Genomic DNA, 20,242 nt, shown 5'->3' with positions numbered 1-20,242 from the left:
GATGTAAAGTTGGGGGGGGGATTTTGAAATTATTTGAGGAGTGGGCTTGTTCTTTAATGTGTTCTTTTTTAAAATGCTTCTATGTGCTCTAGTGTTGTTCTGAAAGCTATGAAAAATGTGAAGAATAAAATAAAACATCTTTTATCTAAATTGTATTAAGCATAGGCACTACTTTTTTACATAATAAAAAACCCTTTAAACTAAGGGTATTTTTTTGCCCCTTCAGGTTACTTAAACATGCCTGAAATTTGTTATTGACTTAATTAGAGTTCACACTTTGTACTATATATTTACTAACCCCATAGTAAACATTCCAGTGGCAATCAGGTGGCAGATTGACAGTGGACCTGTTAAGGCTGAAGTTCAGAGCTGACGTCTAGGGTGCTGCACCCCTCCCCAGCCCCAAATGGCACCAGCGAGTAAGTGGCAGATTATGGGGGCAATGGGGGCAAACTGCAGCACGCTGCAAATCAAATCAAATCAATGTACTGCAACTAGCTCTCCACTATCTTAATTTGAATCATTTCCTCAAAGTGAGAGTGGTAGTGAGTTCAGTCCATCAGGTGCCACCTTTTGGGATACAGGACCAATGAGGGCACTGAAGAGGTGAGTGTGCCCTCATTGGACCCATGTCCAAAAAGGTGGGTTCTGATTGACTGAGTTCACTGCAACTCTTAGTCTGAGGAAATAGATCAAATGAAGGTGGTGGGCAGCTGGAAGAGGAGCTTCAGTGCCAGTACATTGTTTTGCTTTGCATCCGAGGCCTGGTTCTGAGCGAGGCTGTGCCCGGTTTAGGTTGGGTTGAAGGCACCGTTAGCTCTCTTTCCCTTTCATCACCACTGTCAAGCAAGCAGCCACTGTACCTCCCTACAGGAGACAAATGTTTTATTGGAAGCACAGATAGTGAGAGGGGCTGATCACCAGCACCTGCCACTCATTGGCCTGATCTCTGGGTAAGAGCTGTGTGAAGGGGAAGGTGGGGTTATTTATGAGTGGGCTGCCTTGCAGTATAGAGAGGAAGGCATTAGAAAGGGGTTGGGGCTGATTTGCTTTGGGAGATGGGGAACTTGGGGTGGATGCAGAGTGGCCATGGTGGCATGAGCTGGGGGGGCAGAGCAGTAGAGATGGGTGAGAATTTTGCTGAATTCGGATTTAGCACTGGATTTCACAGTGTTCTGCATATTCTCCATCTTTGCAGAGCAATCCTGTTTGCTCTGAACTTCAGTGTCTTTCCCCTGACACCGGATTTCCCCCTTCAAATATAGTCATTCAACTCTGCTGCTCCCAGATTGGAGTTCGGATTGCTCCCTTCTTCTGTTTAGAATTGCAGTCTAATTTACTCAGAAAACATGCAGTTGTTGTATTAGACAACAAAGCAGTAAATGTGTTGTTTTTGTGGAATCCCAAGTGCCACTTGTGATGCTTCACTCATGCATGGGAACTTGTCTCCCTATTTAAAGGGTTAATGTTACAGAGATTAACTGGGTATCCTCCAGTGTCTCATCCACATTAAGAAGATGCTCTAGGATTCCCTTTTAATTGCTAGTATTAACCCTCTAAATGCTGTACTTCCACTAGGCTGTAGGGTAGGTGAGGCAAGGGCTGTGGGCGTTGCTGGCTACTGTGCAATGCAATGCATAAAGCTAGCCACTGCCTGGCCTGGTGGGAGAGCAAAGGATGGAAGGAAGGATGGAGGAGGAAGTAAAATAAGGTGGGTGTAGTGAGTCTAGGGGAAAGTGCTGCAGCCCAGGAGGAACAAGGAATCCACTCCTGTTGCCAGGTATTCTGGCAGCAGGGTACCTGGGAAGCCAGAGGTGGCAGGCAAGCAAGGAAAGAGCAGGTGGCACAACATGAAGCACCTAAGGGGAAGCTGCTGCTGCCCAATAGACAGCCAAGAAAATTATGGAACCTGGGGAAATTCCCCAGATGAAGAAGCAAGGTTAGACGGGGGCGGGGGGGGAGGGCGGACGAACCTGAGAACAGAAACGCAAAGAGATGCGGAGATGTATACAACACATACTTTTGGTTCCTGATTCCAATTAGAGCTCCTTCTTCTCAAATCAGAAAAAAGTAGAAGTTTGCGAAAACAAAGCAAGTCAGGATGGAATTGCATTCTGGTTTGATGGAATGTGAGCTGATTGGACCCAGCTAGCGGCTCCCAACCCTAATCCATGCACATGTTGAAGTGTTTTCGCTTATGCAGAGGAAGGAGGAGAATGCTTGATCCTAGATACAGCAGAAGCCCAGTTCAGCAACTATCCAAGATGAGTAAGAGATATGGGTTGTGCGCCAGGCCTATCCCTAACATCCTTGTCTCCATCTACTCCTCCCTGACCTTCCCTCCTTGGCAAGAAGATCTGAAGTGGTCTTCAATGCAAATTTGGTTGAATGCATTCAGAAGCATCTTAATGGTCGGGAACCCTGCATTACCAGGATTCCCAGTTATGAGGAGACTTCTAAGTACATTCAGTCAAACACACTTTGAAGCCCCCTTCAAATCTTTCCCCATGCAAATTTTAGCAGAGAAGGAATTTTAGTCAGGACCAGAGCAGAAAAGGAAAGTATTAAATTTCCCTCTCTATGCCAGCTGCAGCCCCAATAGTTATCAGGCCCCTCTGCTGATGAATGTTTTTAAAAATCATGCATGCTAAATGCAGAGATGCAGTAATATAACCTCAAGTCACCTCAAGTTGTGTTTATTGTTTTTCCATTGGGGGAAAAGAAAGCAATTGAAACCCTATCATATTGCTGTTTTTTGTTGTTTCAGTTTCTTCTGTACTTCAACTGGGCAGCATACAATTGTTTTGAGAATTGCTGCTTGTGTTAAAATCACACAAGCTCCATAATAAAATTAGGGCTGTGCCTGTTTCACAAGTTACAGAAAATTTAAGTCGTCCATGTATTTTCATAGATAATCCAGTAGTTTTATTTAGTATAAAATAGCTTGTTATATGTTAAGTTGTTAGCTTTCATTTTAAAAAAGCATCACTCGGCCCAAGGAAGTTCTACTTTACAATAGAAGTAGGAAAAAGCAGAGCTATGATAACCCACTGATTTCACTTCAGATTCCCCACCAATTCTATGTAACATTTGAACTGGCTTCAACATTATTTCTGATATGAATACTGCCCTGTGGGTACAGCTCTTCTGTTTGTGGGATGAAATAAAATTTTCTCACCAGCTTTTCCCTTTTATTTAAATAGCATCAGCAGAGCGATAAAAGCTTGTGTTGAAATAGCGACAGACTCTTCTCTTGATGCTTGCCTGTTGGTCCAGACTTGAAGAATGTAAGCAGGAAAGTGTGGTACCCTCTCCTAATAAATGTAAAATGTAAGTTTCTCATAGCTTCTCACTAATACAAAGCATTTTTAAACTTTATTAACACAGAATGAAAAAAGTCATTTTTAGAAATTTGAATATTACCATGCTGTCTTGATGAATAACCCTATTGTAGGCGACTAATGTAATGTAAACATGCATCTATGGCATTAGCCTATTTCGAAGGGAAACAACTATCGCTTGCTCAAGGGGCAGCATGATGGACAAAGTTTTGTGTCCTGCTAATATGGGAATTACTCACAGCAGCAAACGAAGCCAGGTGAGTTGCTAGGCTGACCCACTTGGGCTCACACTTTATTTCGGCATTCTCTTTAGACTTGTGACTCAGAATGATTCAGGTAACATGGGTGTTTGCTAATGTAGGGTAACAATATTATAGTCATATTAATAAATACAGCCTGCATTTTGCAAGCATCAGTATGTACTACTGGAAATCCCCCTTCCTCCAAATCAATGGTTTTTAAAAGCAGGTGAAAGGTGATGCCCCATGGGCAGGTGCCCATTTTCAGACTTACATTCCTGATTCTCACTATAAGATTCAATAACCTTGATAACTATCTGAAAGATCATCTTACCACTTTCCCAGTCTGCATCTGTAACTGGAATTGCTTTTAACATATTTTTATTGTTTTATCATTTGTTTGTCCCTGGGTTCCTTTGGGACAAAGGGTGGGATATAAATGTAATAAATAAATAAATGATGAGAGAAGTCCAGAATTATATTTTTTTACAATCAATGGCTGAAACCAGCACAGCAGCAGCCAGCAAAAGAACAAGCCAAGTAACAATACAGTGAACTATGGGAGTTGTGGGATATCAGCTTCACACACTTTAACCAGCTTCACAATGGGTGAGAGATCTGTTATATCAAAAAGGAGTGTCAATTTGAAAATGGAATAAGCCACACATGACAGAATGTTCTTCATACACTTAGTCCATCTCTAGATTTTTAACCAACAAATATTCCTATAAAATTGGATTAAAATGTCTTGTTGGAAATGCAAAATTAAATAAGTTTTAGTTGCTCTAATTTCTCTTTTATGGATGAAGATAGTAAGGCAAGGCAACTTTGTGGACTAAATTTGCCACAGGGAATGTTCTAGTACTGAAGCAAGTTTTTCCACAGTGTGACATGTTCAAAACTGCTTCTCCTACAAAGTCTCAGATATTTACAGTGTAGGGTATTGTTTTTCATTGTTTAACCTAATGGGGCAACCATATCCCCCCCCCAATGCTCCTGGTCATAATGCTATGTTGTGCCATGATGTAGCACCATTCTTGAGAACATTCATTCCCAGGAATGCTGATAGGCAAGTATTGGTGGTCAAACTACAGTGGTAAGACTTTTTTTCTTTTCTAAAAGAAGAAAAAAATGGTGGTGTTGGGGAAGCCTTGCTCACCTAATACTTAAAAAGTAAGATCACCTCTACCTTGAAAGTGGGACATTTGCACCTCACCATCATGAAATGCCATAAAAGTTGAGCTCAATACTTTGCCGCAGCACTAATTTACCAAGTAATCTCTCTAACACATGGGACTTTGTAACTCTGCCACTGACTATTAAGGGAGTCTCTGACAGAACGTCTGGTTCCATTAAGCATCTCCGGTCTAAACTCCCAATCTCACAGTAATATTGTATTATGCCCTCAGTATCCCAAATTCCCATAGCCATTTCCATTTTTAATTTTATTTATCAACTGTCTTGTACCTGGCATTGCTTGGGAAACAAAACAAAAGTACAGTTTTGAAATAAGTGGTTAATATCAGTGCAGTTTTGAAAGATTCAGTCTGCCATTTTTATTCCAGATAGCATTCAACTGTATCTAAATGTAGATGAAAAACTGTTCCTAGATATCTGGAACCATCAAGAAAAAATTGGTTGAAACCAATGCAGTTTTGAAGGGGTCAATTCCCCATCTTGATTCAAATGTCTAGTTGTGTTGATTTGGTGTCTAAATGTATCCAAACATAGTTCTTGAGATCAAGGAGCAGTTTTTTGTCTATCATGCACAATTTAGTTACAATATCTTAAGAGATGTCCAAATACATAGCAAAACAGACATACAATTTGCTAACTTTTTTTAAAAAAATCCCACCATTAAAAAAATTCTAAATTGAAAATTATTCTTTCACCTCTTCCCTCTTCTCCTGATCATAAGTGGTTATGCATCTGTTGACACATAAAAAAGAAGGGGAGGGGGACAGTGGCTTGATCTATCTATTTGTGTGAAGTTTACTTTCTCCCTTCATCCACAATGTGGGAACAGAACATCACACTAGTGGTGATAAACCACATTTTTCAAGAATTTCATGAAAAGGATAACAGATTAAGTTTGCTTTGTTTGTTCATGCAGCAAGGCCCTCAAACACCTTCAGGGCGTATTTCATTATACATTATTTGGACAGTAAGGGTTTGATTAGTTTTGGAAGACGTGCCTCTGGATACAACCCTATATTTAGTCTTATTTTATTTATATTTTACTTAATAATTGCTTCAGTGCTTTAGAAAAAGTTCTTAAGCATATGGCTGAAATAATAATCACTAGAAGAGTCAAAGGTAAAATGAACCCCCCTGGGTTGAAAATGCTGCTTATGAATGCCAGGTCGGTGAATGGTAAAACAACAGCCATTCAGGATCTGATACTGGATGAGCACGCTGACCTGGCTTGTATTACAGAGACCTGGTTGGATGAAGATGGGGGGGTTAATCTCTCTCAGCTTTGCCCACCAGGTTTCTCTGTACAGCAGCAGGCAAGACCTGGGGGGCGGGGAGGTGGAGTTGCAGTGGTCTATCGTAATACCATTCCCCTGACCAGGTGCCCTATCCCACAGTCTTCAGGGTTCGAGTGTGTGTATCTGAAGTTGGGCTGCCGGGACAGAATAGGGATTCTGTTGGTATACCGCCCACCCTGCTGCTCAACAGTCTCCCTTCCTGAGCTAGCCGGGGTGGTCTCGGGGTTGGTGTTGGAATCACCTAGGTTCGTTGTACTGGGGGACTTCAACATCCATGCCGAGACTGCTCTGGCGGGAGTGGCTCAGGATTTCATGGCCTCCATGACAACCATGGGTCTGTCCCAAGTAATATCTAGTTCCACTCATGCTGCTGGCCACACTCTGGACCTTGTGTTCTGTGCTGGATGGGATGATGGTGATCTTGGTGTGGAGGAACTCTCTGTAGTTCCGTTGTCATGGACAGATCACTACCTGGTTGGGTTTAGACTCACTGGGACTCAAAACCTCTGCAGGGGTGGGGGACCAATTAGGATGGTCCGCCCCAGGAGGCTGATGGATCCAGATGGTTTCCTGAGAGCTCTTGGGGGTTTTCCTGTCACCTCGGCAGGCGATTCTGTTGAAGCTCTGGCTGACCTCTGGAATGGGGAAATGGCCAGGGCGGTGGACATGATCGCTCCTGAGAGTCCCCTCTCACAGAATGGAGCCAAACCAGCTCCCTGGTTTACCAGGGAGCTGATGGTGATGAAACAAATGAGACAGAGACTAGAGCGACGTTGGCAGAAGACTCGGAGCGAGTCTGTCCGAACACGGGCTAGAGCCTATCTGAAGGTCTACTCCATGGCACTGCGGGCAGCAAAGAAATTATTCTTTTCAGCCACCATTGTGTCTGCGGGGAGCCGACCAGCAGAGCTGTTTCGAGTGGTCAGGGGTCTCCTACATTCTGGCCCCCGAGAGGGTAATATAGACCACTCATCAGCCCACTGTCAAGAATTTGCATGGCACTTCGCAGACAAAATCGTTCAGATTCGTTCCGACTTGGATGCTATAGTTGATACAGGCTCAGTGGATGTAACTTTGGCTCCTGCTTGTCCAATAATAATGGATTCTTTTCAGCTTGTACAACCCGAGGATGTGGACAGGATCCTTGGAGAGGTGAGGCCCACCACATGTCTGTTAGACCCTTGCCCTTCCTGGCTTATTAAAAGTGCCAGAGGGGGCCTAGCCGAGTAGGTGAAGGAAGTGGCCAGTGCCTCCCTACAACAAGGCAGAGTTCCAATGTGCCTAAAGGAGGCAGTTGTAAGGCCTTTGTTGAAAAAGCCCTCCCTGGACCCCTCTATTCTGGATAATTATCGACCAGTGTCTAATATCCCATTCCTGGGCAAGGTAATAGAGCGTGTGGTGGCCTCCCAACTACAGGGATTCCTGGATGAAACGGATTATCTAGATCCATTTCAGTCTGGTTTCAGACCTGGTTGTGGGACGGAGACGGCTTTGGTCACCTTGGTAGATGACCTACACAGAGAACTGGACAGGGGGAGTGTGTCCCTGTTGGTTCTGTTGGACCTCTCAGCGGCTTTCGATACCATCGACCATGGTATCCTTCTGGGTCGCCTTACCGGGATGGGACTTGGGGGCACGGTTTTACAATGGCTCTGTTCCTTCCTGGAGGGTCGAACCCAGAAGGTGGTGCTAGGGGATTCCTGTTCGACTCCTTGGCCGTTGGCCTGTGGGGTCCCTCAGGGTTCAGTTCTGTCCCCCATGCTATTTAATATCTACATGAAACTGCTGGGAGAGGTTGTCCGGAGATTTGGGGTTCGGTGCCACCAGTATGCAGATGACACCCAACTCTACTTCTCCTTTCCACCTAATTCCAAGGAAACTGTCTCGGTTCTAAACCAGTGTCTGACAGCAGTGGTGGACTGGATGAGGGTGAACAAGCTGAAGCTTAATCCAGACAAGACAGAGGTGCTCCTAGTCAGTCAAAAGGCGGATCAGGGAATAGGGGTTCAGCCTGTGCTGGATGGGGTTACATTCCCGCTGAAGACGCAGGTTCGCAGTTTGGGTGTGCTCCTGGACTCAGCCTTAAACCTGGAGGCCCAAGTTTCAGCGGTGGCCAGGAATGCTTTTGCACAGTTAAGATTAGTGCGCCAACTGCGCCCGTTCCTGGAGTCGTCTGATCTGGCTATGGTGACACATGCCTTAGTTACATCCCGCTTAGACTACTGTAACGCGCTCTATGTGGGGCTGCCTTTGAAGACTGTTCGGAAACTTCAGCTGGTGCAACGAGCTGCAGCCAGAATGTTAACTGGGGCTGGTTACAGGGACCATACAACTCCCCTGCTGCAACAGCTCCACTGGCTGCCAGTCTGTTTCCGGACACAATTCAAAGTGCTGGTTATGACCTATAAAGCCCTATACGGCTTAGGTCCAGGCTATCTGTCAGACTGTATCTCCCTATATGAACCTGCCCGGGCCCTGAGATCTTCAGGAGAGACCCTTCTTACGATCCCAACACCTTCACAAGTGCGACTGGTGGGGACACGAGATAGGGCCTTTTTGGTGGCTGCCCCTAGGCTCTGGAACTCCCTCCCTAGGGAGGCAAGAATCGCCTCCTCTGTGCAGTCTTTCCGCCGACAGCTAAAGACTTTTTTCTTCCGGCAGGCCTTTGGAACTGAAGGTTTTAAGGGTAGTGACTGAAGAGGATGCTGTATGTTATTGTTTTGCCTGTATGCTCCTAAACTGGGTTGCAGTATTTTAAGAGTAATTGGTTTTAACATCTTAATAGTTTAATCCTGTTTTAATGCTGATTTTATATGTTTATATGTTTTATATTTTTATAGGTTCTTAATGATGTGTACTTGTTTTTATCTGGAAGCCGCCTTGAGTTCCAGTTTGGAAAAAGGGTGGGGTATAAATAAAGATAATAATAATAATAACAACAACAATAATAACAACAATAACAACAACAACAACAATAATAATTTAATTCATGACATTTCTGAATAGCATAGTGGTATTATCTAATAACATTAATTTTTCTCCAAATAGAATTATTCTGTCAAAATAAATTTCTATCTTCATACTAAGTGCATAAATATGCTCTGGAAGGGAACTTATGAACAGACACTAGGAAGTTTGATTCTAGGAATTACGGACAGGCTGTGAAGTTTTCCCTCTGTGTGTGTTATTTTTATGAAGGGAGGGCAACTATGCTTCCTATGTTTTCTGAAGTTATAGGTGACTATATGGATTCCCATTCCCTCCTTTCCTTTTTACATGTAGATTTATGAGGAATCAAAGATGAATTTGGAGCAGGAGAGGCCTTTTGTCTGCAGTGCCCCAGGCTGCTCACAGGTGAGTTGAATTGGTAAGAATATAAACCAGTTCTAGCTGTGGCATATAATCTCCTGGTGTATTAACATGTATCTAATAATTTATAATTTTATTATAGCATTTTAATTGTTAATTGATATTGCTTGGACATGTAGCTTTAGATGTTTTAATTATTAGGTTTTAGTTCCAGTCTCAGAGCTGGTTCGCACATACATGTTCATTCTTGATTATAGTGCATATGTGAATTAGTTTCTTTATATTTATTTATTTAATGTATATCCCACCATTTCTCCCAGCAGGAGCCCAGGTGGCAAACAAAAGCACCAAAACCACTTTAAAACAAAAAAGTTATCAGAGACAAAACTATCAGAATAGTTCACTGCACTTCAAATGCTGTGTTTTTCAGTGGATTCTGTCCAAAAACCCAATGGTGCACTGTTAAATGCTGAGTAATCAAGATATATGCACACATGCGTGAAATAGACATTACTTTAGGAAGGATTGTATTTAGACCAGGGATAGGGAACCTCTAAATGTTGCTGGACTACAACTAGGGTTGTTGGAGAATTACGTCAGAAATGCAAATGGGAAAAGAAATTGCCACTATTTGCATGTTTGGCTGAGGACAGGAACAGAAATCATGCAGGATGGAAATCATTGCATCCTTACATCCTAACTACAGCTACCATTATCCATGACCATTGGAGATGCTAGCTTGGGCTGATAGGAGTTGGAGTTCAACAACATTTGTACCTGATCTAGCAGTACATTCATTGTTCCCAGTCAGAATTATAATGGCAATTACAATGCCTATTTTCATCCAGTAACCATTTGTATGCATGTACATGTATGCATATTCAAATTGTTGCAGCAGGCACGTGCAGCAGCAAGTAACACCAGGAGTTATCTCTGACATATTAGCATACTTGTATTTGGTGTGAGGTAACATTTCCTCTTTTGTAGGAGTGGCTGTATACTATAGTCTGCATGGATTTTTTGCATTCTGCAATGTTAAATTGAAAATACCTCCCATGCCATTCTGATGCTTCCCATAAGCTCATTTCAAAACAAAACCTTATAAAACTTATAGTCCTGAACTCAGAAACACTTGCTTAACAACCCTCTCAATTTTCATGGCGATACACAAAACAGTCACAGAGAATAGAGAGTTCAAAGAGGAAAAAGAGGTGAAAAATCAGATGCCATTGGACTTTTTTCTGTCACAGTTCTCATAATCTGTTGAAATTAATTAAAAATCAGCCATGTTGACAGAGTACCTGTAATCCTGTTACTGAACTTGCCCCATACTCGGACCTTTATCTTCTGCAGTTTAAAAGTTAAAAAAATGTCTGGCTGATTTTTAATTAATTTAAGAAATTTAGCATTGAACTCAATGATAAGGCTGGGGCATGCTCAGTAAGAACCAACTGTCAGTGTTCTAAAAGCCAGACTCACAGCTGCTTGGCTTGCCTAATCGGGGCTACACCCATACCGGACCTTTATTTCACTTGAGAAAGTCATGGCTTCCCAGAAAGAATCCTGGGAAGTGTAATTTGTGAAGGGTGTGGAGAGGAGACTCCTGTTGCCCTGACAGAGGTCCAGTGGCCAGAGTGGTTTAACAGTCAGTGCTCTGATTTAAGCACTGTGAGGGGAACTGGACATCTAGCAATTCTCAGCATGATTGCGTGGGAGTAAATCCCACTGAACTCAATAAACATGCAAATGATCAAACCTGCCCTCCCCGCTCCCCTCCTCCCCGCTCCCCTCCTCCCCGCTCCCCTCCTCCCCGCTCCCCTCCTCCCCTCCCTATCCCCTGTGGTCAGTTTCACCTATCCTAAGCATGATTGCAGGGGAGTAAATCCCACTGAACTCAGTAAGAATGCAAATGATCAGTCCATTCTCAGCAAACTTGCACAGCATCCCATTTCTTACCTCGCAGATTAAAAAGCAGAGAAATTCACTAATAGGCAAAAAGCCTTGCAGTTTAAGAACGTATTTATAGCCCACAGATATTTCTATCAAACTTTAAAAAGTAAGGAAATTGGGCAGCTATAGTGAATGCACCAGGGGAGTAGGAGACCTGACCTCCTCTCTGAGATATTGTACTGCCCTATAAATTTGTCAAAATGCAAACACAATTTGGGTTGGTTTTTCACAGTCCAATCCACTTGCTGTGTAGTTTGGAAGAATTTGGTAATATGTGCTTCTGAGCATATGGTGAGTGGTGGCAACACCTGCCATCAGCCCTGATAACAGAAACAAGACATGTGCTGTGCTGATTTAGTTCAGATTAATTAATATGCAATGAAATAGCAATTTTATCTGGCCTAAGAAATCATTATTGAGGATATTATATTAATGTGTTAGTGCTACAGTGATGACATAACTCCTCATTGACCAGAAGCATGACTCATGTCAATGAGATGTTATGCCTTTAGTGTAGTGCACCCAGCACTATGGAACTCCCACCCCCATTAGAAATCAGGCAGGCACTGTCCCTGCTAAGCTTCAGGTGCCCAGTGAAAAGTTTTTTATTTCAGGAGGCCTTTGCACCTTGAATGCTGTTCTGATGTTTTATTCTCTGATGTTTTAAATGTTGTATGTTTCTGTTCTTGGTAAGCTGCTTTGACAATCCAGATGACAAACAAAAATAAAACTCCAGGCATTCAGGGCCACCTTACAAAATAATAACAAGTGGGTCCTATAGCACAATGTTGTTGTATGGAGTCTTCCTATTCATGATACACCCTGGTAGTCAGCATTCCACACTAACCGCACATGCTCAGTCCTCATTGAGCTGTTTTTGGGTTTCCCTTGCCCTTAGGGTTTTTTCCCCTTTCAGATTTCCCCCCCAAACTTAGCTAGGCATTCCCCTGACTCTTTTGTGCATTGATGGTGATGTTTTGGCCACATACAGACCAACATTTACAAATTACTCTTAATATTTGTAATGATATCCATAATGTTATAATATGTACATGTATATGATTGTAAACCCATAAAAGTATAGAGAAAGAGGAGGGGAAACCAATAACAAATCACCAGAAGAACAAGAACAACTACAGAAATGCTTTTGCATGTGCCTATATCAATATTTTAGAAAATATGTTCTCTTAAATAATGGATAAAGATTCCTTTTACTCATGCTGAATTGTATCATTGGATTCCACCCCTTTTCACATTGTTTCCATGTCAACTTAATGGTTGGAACAGTTTTTTAAACAAAAATTCTAACAATCAAATTCTTTGCCAGAAATATATTTCAGAAAAAAAATCTTTACTTTCTTTTGTGTTTGACAGCGTTTTCCGACAGAGGATCATCTGATGATTCACAGGCACAAACATGAAATGACTTTGAAGTTTCCTTCATTAAAAACAGATAACATGTTATCAGGTAAGAAGATAGGAGTAGGAAAGGCAATCAGCCAGTTTTGGTGTTGATAAGGATACGTGTAGTTATGCTTTCTTAGTCCAATTAGGTTCCCAGGATGCAAAATGCACTTACGTTACACTTCACATCATGGCCATTTAACATGTTTCTAGCTGGGTATACAAACAATGAAGTAGGCAAAGTGGTCCTATTTAATAAGTACTACAAAGAGAAAAACAGTAGTAAAAATACCCAGTCCTCTTCTGAACAAATTGTTCATGTGATGCTTGGTTATGTACGGTTTCTCCCAGTGTTTTATTGTTTGACAGTACAGCCATAGAGGTTGCAAACTGGCATGATGAGGAATCTTAATCCTTTTCCTTGTCTTGTTTTTCTTCTCCCAGATGTGTTTTACCCTATGAGAGACAAAAATACAGGAAATCTCTCTCCCTGTGCCAGTGTCTCCCCTCTTCTTAATTATGCAACCTTTGCAGCTGTGTTATCAAACAGCCAAAAAAGTCGGAGACAAACTGCATAACTGAGCAATGCATATAGCTTCTCCCATGTGGGAAGAGGTCAAGGAAGAAAAGGGTCATGATAGAGGTGTGTAAAATTATGCAAGATGTGGAGAAAGTAGATAGGGAGAAGTTTTCCTTTTCTCATAATATTTGAACCTGGGGTCATCCTGAATGATGGGAGATTCAGGACATAGGGCATGATTACATGATGAAAATCACTAGGACAGAATTAGAGAATGGCCACCAACCTGGAGGACTTTAAGGGGGATTAGGCAAATTTGTGGGGGATAAAGTTTTTTTTTTAATGTTTTTAACGTTGTTTTGTTTTAATGTATTTTAAGGCCTTTTATGATGTTTTAAAGTGTTTTTAGTGTTTCTGTTTGCCCTGGGCTCCTGCTGGAAGGAAGGGCGGGGTATAAATAAAATAATAAATAATAAGGCAAATTTGTGTAGGATAAGGCTATTTATGGCTAGTAGTCGTGATGACTCTAGGATTACAGGCCACAGCATGCTTCTGGGTACCAATTGCAAGAGAGGGCAATGGGCTTTCCGTAGGTATCTTGTTGGCCACTGTGGGAAACAGGATACCAGACTTGATATGCCTTTATTCTGCTCCCAGATGGCTTATCTTGTGTTCTAACTGTCTCTAATTGCCTTTACCCATTTTTGGCATAAAAAGGAGGGCTTTTTCACTGCTTAAAATAAAGGATTATTCCATACAAGATAAAAGGGCAACTCAGGGCCTAACTATACATTATATCATTATGTCAACAACATGATCATCAGTCATGTCTTGGGTTTTTTAATTTTATTAAATACCAGATGTGGGAAGGAGGGGCAGGATTGTGATAGGCACCAGTGTTTGGAGAGGGGAGATTTAAGCCTCTCCTGCCTAGTTTCTGTCTCTGTAAAAACTGCTCCCCTGCATGCCCAGGCTTATCCACATGGGAGCTTTTCTTTGCAGAAAAGACACTGCTTTTACCTCCGTTGTTTATCTGCACCATCTGCACTGCGGCGGCTGCAAATATAGTGATTTCCATTCACACAACTAGGCGTTCCTCCAAGAAGGATCAATCACACTGTTTCCTAATGACCCTGCCCTCTAATTTTAAATTTCCACGCACTCTGGTTGCTAGTTAACTGGGCACGTAAAACAGAGACAACATAGAGGACAGAGTGTTCCAGCAGTGCAGGAAAAGGAGGTGGGGGGACATCCTTTAAAAAAACCAAAACCCGAAGTTCATACCCCCCCAAAACACCCATTGGTACTTTCCTAATGCCAGCACCTATCATCCAACCACCTCTCTTTCTCCTTCCTTCTTCCACCAACATTTGGTTGTCTTTCATTCTCTCCAGAATGAAATATATCTGTTCCCACTGTTCTATCCTGGTGCATATGCATACCCCTAGTTTCTCTGCACCCTTATCTCTAATTCTCTCACTCTCTGTACCACAGTCTTTTCCTCTTTCCAGCTCCTTGCTTGCAACTTTCTTTCCTGTAGGTGCACCCTTCTTCCTCGAACCTCTGTTGTGCCCAACTTCTTGTAGCAGCAGCAGCAGCAGCTGGAGCAGCCAGAGAGAGCTATGCGTCCTCCCCAGCTGGCCGGGTTGCTGTGGTTGCTAGGTAACCCTGTAGATAAGCCTCTTTGACCCCCCCTCCCTAAGTTTGCGTAACAGTGAAAGGCTGTTCAAATAGATCTCTGTATTTGTACTGTCTGCCTCAGAAAGCACTGAGAAAGTACAGAGCATTGTTTGAACACTGTTACACTGTTATGCAAAACTTAATAGGGAGAGGGGTCAAAGAGAAACATGCAGCCAGTAGCCAGAGCAAACTGTGAAGGCAGAGGAAGGAAGGATGAAAGGAAGGGCTGCTTGCAGCCAGCCCAAGCAGGCGACAACTTCTCTTTAACTGAGCAGACGGAAGTAGCTGGATAGTAACTACAAACAAAATGGAATTCATGGGGGAAATAGTGGCTGTGGAAAGGGAGTAGCAGAAAGTGACGATTCACCCACCCACCCACTAAAAAGCATTGACGCAAAGCATCTGCAACCAGTGTGGAGTGGAGCCGTATTGTTCTCAACTTTTTTATTGTTAGCGGATTGGGTTACTCCATATTTACAGAGGGAAAACAGTGTGATAGCTTCTGTTTGCAGCTATCATCATGTAAACAATGCGAATTAAGAGGGGATGCAAGGAGCAGCACAGTAAATCACTGTGTGGATAAGCCCCCTTTTAGGGAAAACTTGTCCATTGGTGCCAGTGGGAGGTTTTTTCCCCTTAAAGATAATTGCAAGATGGTGTGTGTGTGTGTGTGTGTGCGCGTGTGCGTGCTCATGTGTGTGTCTGCATTTTTACCATGATCACAGGAGAAGAGGCAAAGCTTGATGGTCCACCCTCAATGCACTGTGGTGCTGATCACAATACTGCCCTGAACCTGTTGCTAAAGAACTCATTAACATAACATACAGTTAGCCCTACACATCTTGTGTATTATCAGATTTTTTGGGAAAGAAATATTGCAGTGGCTTACACATTGATTGTGGCTGATTTTTTGGAATGCACATGCTACTGTACTGGTGGTGCAGCCCTTTCAAGGCTGTTTGTTGTGCTAGTTCTTCACATTTCCCTCTGGACAATTTTCAGAGCCTCTTATTACAGTAGATTAGAAGACTTTTAAAGCCCTGTTGGACTGTTCACTCTACCTGCTTAGGAATCAAGTGGGGCTGCCTCCATTGGTTCTGCCTCCACTCTTGTGCCCCTGCCAGCCTTCTGTGCATTAGCAGACATCTGTAAAAGGGATCCTGCTGTACACATATAGGGTAGTATTCAACTAAGTGCTCCTCAAAATAGACCCATTGGAATTAATGAACCTAAGTTAGCTATGCCCATTAACTTCAGTGGGTCTACTCTGAGTAGAACTAGTATTGAATACTATCCAAAGGCTCCCCCTGTGATATGGAACATTGATTGTGCAGTCTCCATAATACCAAAACTTGAGGCTATCCGATGAAGCTGATCACTGGAAGAGTCAAAATAAACTAAAGTACTTCTTCACTCACCAGAACATAGTTAAATCCTGGCATTTGCTCCCACAAGGATGACTGTAAAGACTTGGCTGGCTTTGAAAGAGGATTAGACAAATTCATGGAGGATAAAACTGTTGATGGCTACTAGCCACAATGGATGTGTTCTACCTTCACTGCTGGAGGCAGTTGTTGGGAATCACATACACAAACACATTTTCCCCAAAGCATAGGTGAGAACAGTGGAACGCAATGGTGGGGATAGTGCCAGAGAAGAATGTGTTCTTCTGACCTGTGCAATTCTTAACAGTGTGAATGAATAACCAAATAGGGCTCAAGAAAACAAGGCATTGAGGGTGATGGCTTCCTTAGGTTTTCCATCTTCATTCTGTCAACCTTTGCTCTGGTTCCTTCCTCCTTGGGTCAAACCCTGACTATCACACCATTTCATCAGTATGAAATTTCACCACCAAGAATGTTGAAAGCTAGGTATACTCTTAGTACCCACTTCAGATCCCCACCATACATTTAAAGCACAGTCATACCACTTTAACAGTTATGGCTTCCCCCCAAAGAACTGTAGTTTACCCCTCACAGAGATAATTCGCAGCACCTTTAAACAAACTACAGTTCCCAGGATTCTTGGGGGAAGCAATCTGCTTTAAATGGATGGTGTGGAGGTACTCAGCTTTCCATCAGCAGCACCTGCTCCACTGGAATTCCTTAAGAAGTACTGTGGAGAGATTCTCCTCTAGAGCAGGAGTTCCCTGAGGTCATGAGATGAGCTCTGAGGAATTGGCAGGGTGGAGTCTGGCCTCAACAGCACATCTGTGAACATTTTGCATAGTTGCACAGGCATTTGTAAAAAGAAAAAACAAACCAGCAGAGGGAAAGGTTTGGAACCAAAAGCAATAAAAGGCCTTGAAACACTCTGTATAACTGTTTATACTGCAGACAGTATGTAATCTCTGAGCCATGTCAGTGGCTTTTAAAAATCATTAACACTCACAGCATAATTTAGCAGAGTTTTGGAATAAGACTGCTGAGGGATAACAGTTTTCACAGACTCTCACAGTGCCCTTCCAGAGTTGCACTGATGCTCATCCCCTGGAATATAATGGGATCATTTGTATATTTTCGCTCTTGTCCTCCTTTCTGCTGGTTCTGTTTGTTCTTGTTTTGCTGGCAGAGGTCTTTTGCTTGGGTTCTGCATTTGTAAAAACTTATTCAAAGTGAGAGAGAATGAGATGAAGTACATGTTACAGGATTAGCTTCAGGGAGATGATTCAGACTGCTTGTCCCATTTAGAGAATCACCTCCTCTAAATGTGAAAGAGATGTTGTAAGTGTATTGCCAAAATGCCACAGGTGAACACACAGCAGAAGACAGAAATGTAATTGTGGGAGGTATAATGTCTTAATGCATTTATCCCATAGGGCACCCGCTTTATGCAATGCTAAATGAGGTAATTTCCATTTATTTAAAAAACACAATATGCACCAAATAAAAGGTTGGTTTATAAGAATTAGTTGATAGAGACTCACCCACTGGATGCTGAGGAAGAATTTGGAGATCACCTACTGCCAACCATTCTCTCACCAGCACAGTACTATGATGAGAGAATCCATATCAGCCCAAATAAGACACTTACACAAATCAAAGCAACATTTTCCCTCCTCACACGCACGATTTTAAAGCTTTCACAAAACTTTGTACAATTTATAATGTTGACAATTTCAGAATACAAATTTTAATTTTTGAATTTAATTTTCAAGTTTGGCTTTTGACATTTGACTCTAAGGGACAGAAATAATTTTTCTCCCTCCCATAATACTGGAACCAAGGGCCACCAATTAACAATGAATGTTGGAAGATTCAGACTAACAAAAAGGAATACTTCTTAACACAGCACATAGTTAAACTACGGAATTTGCTACCACAAGATGTACTGATGGCCATCAACTTGGATGACTTTAAAAGGGGATTAGACAAACTCATGGAGCATAAGGCTATCAGGGGCTACTAGTCATGATGACTATGAGCTATCTCCAGTACTGGAGGTGGTATGCCTCTGGATACCAGTTGCTGGGGAGCACAAGTGGAGAGAGTGCTGTTGTATTCAGGCCCTGCTTTTAGGGCTTCCCATAGGCATCTGGTTGGTCACTGTGAGAACAGGATGCTGGACTGGATGGGCCTTTGGTTTGATCCAGCAGGGTTCTTCTTATAGTTTAAAAAACTATAAATCCTGATGATTTTTTAAAGGCAATAATGTTACATTTCATGGTACATTTCATGAGGTGCTGTTAGTGGGTGCTTCTCCTGACCGGATGGTGGATGTTCAACCTGTTCTGGATGGGGTTGCACTCCCCCTGAAGGAGCAGGTTTGTAGCTTGGGAGTTCTTTTAGAACCATCCCTGTCACTTGAGGCTCAGGTAGCCTCAGTGGCACGGAATGCTTTTTACCAACTTTGGTTGGTGGCCCAGCTACGCCCCTATCTGGATAGAGAGAATCTCGCTTCGGTTGTCCATGCTCTGGTAACCTCGAAGCTAGATTACTGCAATGCGCTCTACGTGGGGCTGCCTTTGAAGACGGTCTGGAAACTGCAGCTTGTACAAAATGCAGCGGCCAGACTGATAACAGGGACTAGGCGTTCCGATCATATAACACCAATCCTGACTCGCTTGCATTGGCTGCCTATATGTTTCTGGGCCAGGTTCAAAGTGCTGGTTTTAACCTATAAAGCCTTATATGGTGCGGGACCACAATACCTGGTGGAATGCCTCCCCCGATATGAACCCCCCGTACACTACGCTCTACATCGAAGACCCTCCTCCTGGTACCTACTCATAGGGAAGCTCGGAGGGTGACAACAAGAAAAAGGGCCTTCTCAGTGGTGGCCCCCGAATTATGGAACAATCTCCCTGATGAGGTATGCCTGGCGCCAACATTACTATCGTTTCGGCGCCAGGTTAAAACTTTCCTCTTTTCCCAGGCGTTTTAGCATTTTAGTATGTGTTGAAAACTGTCTTGATTCTTCTGGGTATTTTATAATTTTAAAGTTTTTTTAAAAGTTTTAAATTTGTTTATATGTGACCTATTGTATTTTTATGTTTGAATGTTGTGCACCGCCCAGAGAGCTTCGGCTATGGGGCGGTATAGAAATTTAATAAATAAATAAATAAATAAATACATTAATAGTTCATGGAACTGTTGAACAAAAGTCAAATTAGGATAATTTCTGCAAAACATGCTTGAAGTAGGACAATTTGCTTGAGGAGATTTTTTTTCCAAATTTGACTCCAAGTTCAGCTCTAATCTTGTTGGTTAGTTATGAGGAAAGCTGTGCTGAGTGATCAGTAAACTTAGCCTGGAGTATTGGAGAAGACCCAAACTAGGACAAATCAGGTCTGGGATGTGAACAGCTCAAAGGAAAAGCTGGAATTTCTGTTCACCTTGTCTTATGCCAGTGGACATTTTTAAACAGCCGTAGCTCAGTGATAGAGCATTTGCTTTGCATGCAGTAAGTCCCAGGTTCAATCTCCAGCATCTCCGGTGAGGACTAGGAGAGACTCCCTGTATGAAACTGTGAAGAGCCACTGTCAGTCAGTGTTAAGGATGTGCTAGAATTCCACACAGTTCGGATTTGGTACTGAATTTTCCATTAATTCACTTATTCTCAATTGTTGAAGATTGGATTTTAATGTAGCAAATTTTTGATGCTACTTTGGAAAATGGACTTTTATAAAAAAAATCTGCCTCTAAAATATGAATTTTAAGAATTATAATTTATTGATATTGTCTTTAAAAATACCAATATTCCCTTAAAATATATTAATATCAATATTTTTCCAAAAAACCCTCCCCATGGATCAGTAAAAGTGGTGGCTAGCAGAAAAAGAACAAAAATAAATGCCAGCCTATTAGG

At 42.4% G+C, this 20,242-nt stretch overlaps 1 protein-coding gene across 21 annotated transcripts in view; it reads left to right on the top strand.

Moving 5' to 3' along the window:
- CREB5 (cAMP responsive element binding protein 5) overlaps nt 1–20,242 on the top strand; it is a 400,244-nt gene that overhangs the window by 76,493 nt on the left and 303,509 nt on the right. For 13 of the 21 annotated variants that reach the window (XM_061585921.1, XM_061585916.1, XM_061585911.1 and 10 more), the window contains 3 exons: nt 3,204–3,330; nt 9,355–9,426; nt 12,706–12,799. The exons of 1 other annotated variant lie outside the window; for it this stretch is intronic. In XM_061585921.1, coding sequence (XP_061441905.1) covers nt 9,373–9,426; nt 12,706–12,799 — 148 coding nt within the window. In that variant the 5' untranslated portion in view covers nt 3,204–3,330; nt 9,355–9,372. The remainder of the gene's footprint in view (nt 1–3,203; nt 3,331–9,354; nt 9,427–12,705; nt 12,800–20,242) is intronic. 7 more of the 21 variants (XR_009758052.1, XM_061585909.1, XM_061585924.1 and 4 more) reach the window with 1 other exon arrangement.

Source organism: Rhineura floridana, chromosome 10 (genome assembly GCF_030035675.1).
Source record: "Rhineura floridana isolate rRhiFlo1 chromosome 10, rRhiFlo1.hap2, whole genome shotgun sequence".
NCBI classification, from domain to species: Eukaryota; Metazoa; Chordata; class Lepidosauria; order Squamata; family Rhineuridae; genus Rhineura; species Rhineura floridana.
Note: the sequence above shows the minus strand (reverse complement) of the source record. Positions and strands in the feature narration are given on the sequence as shown.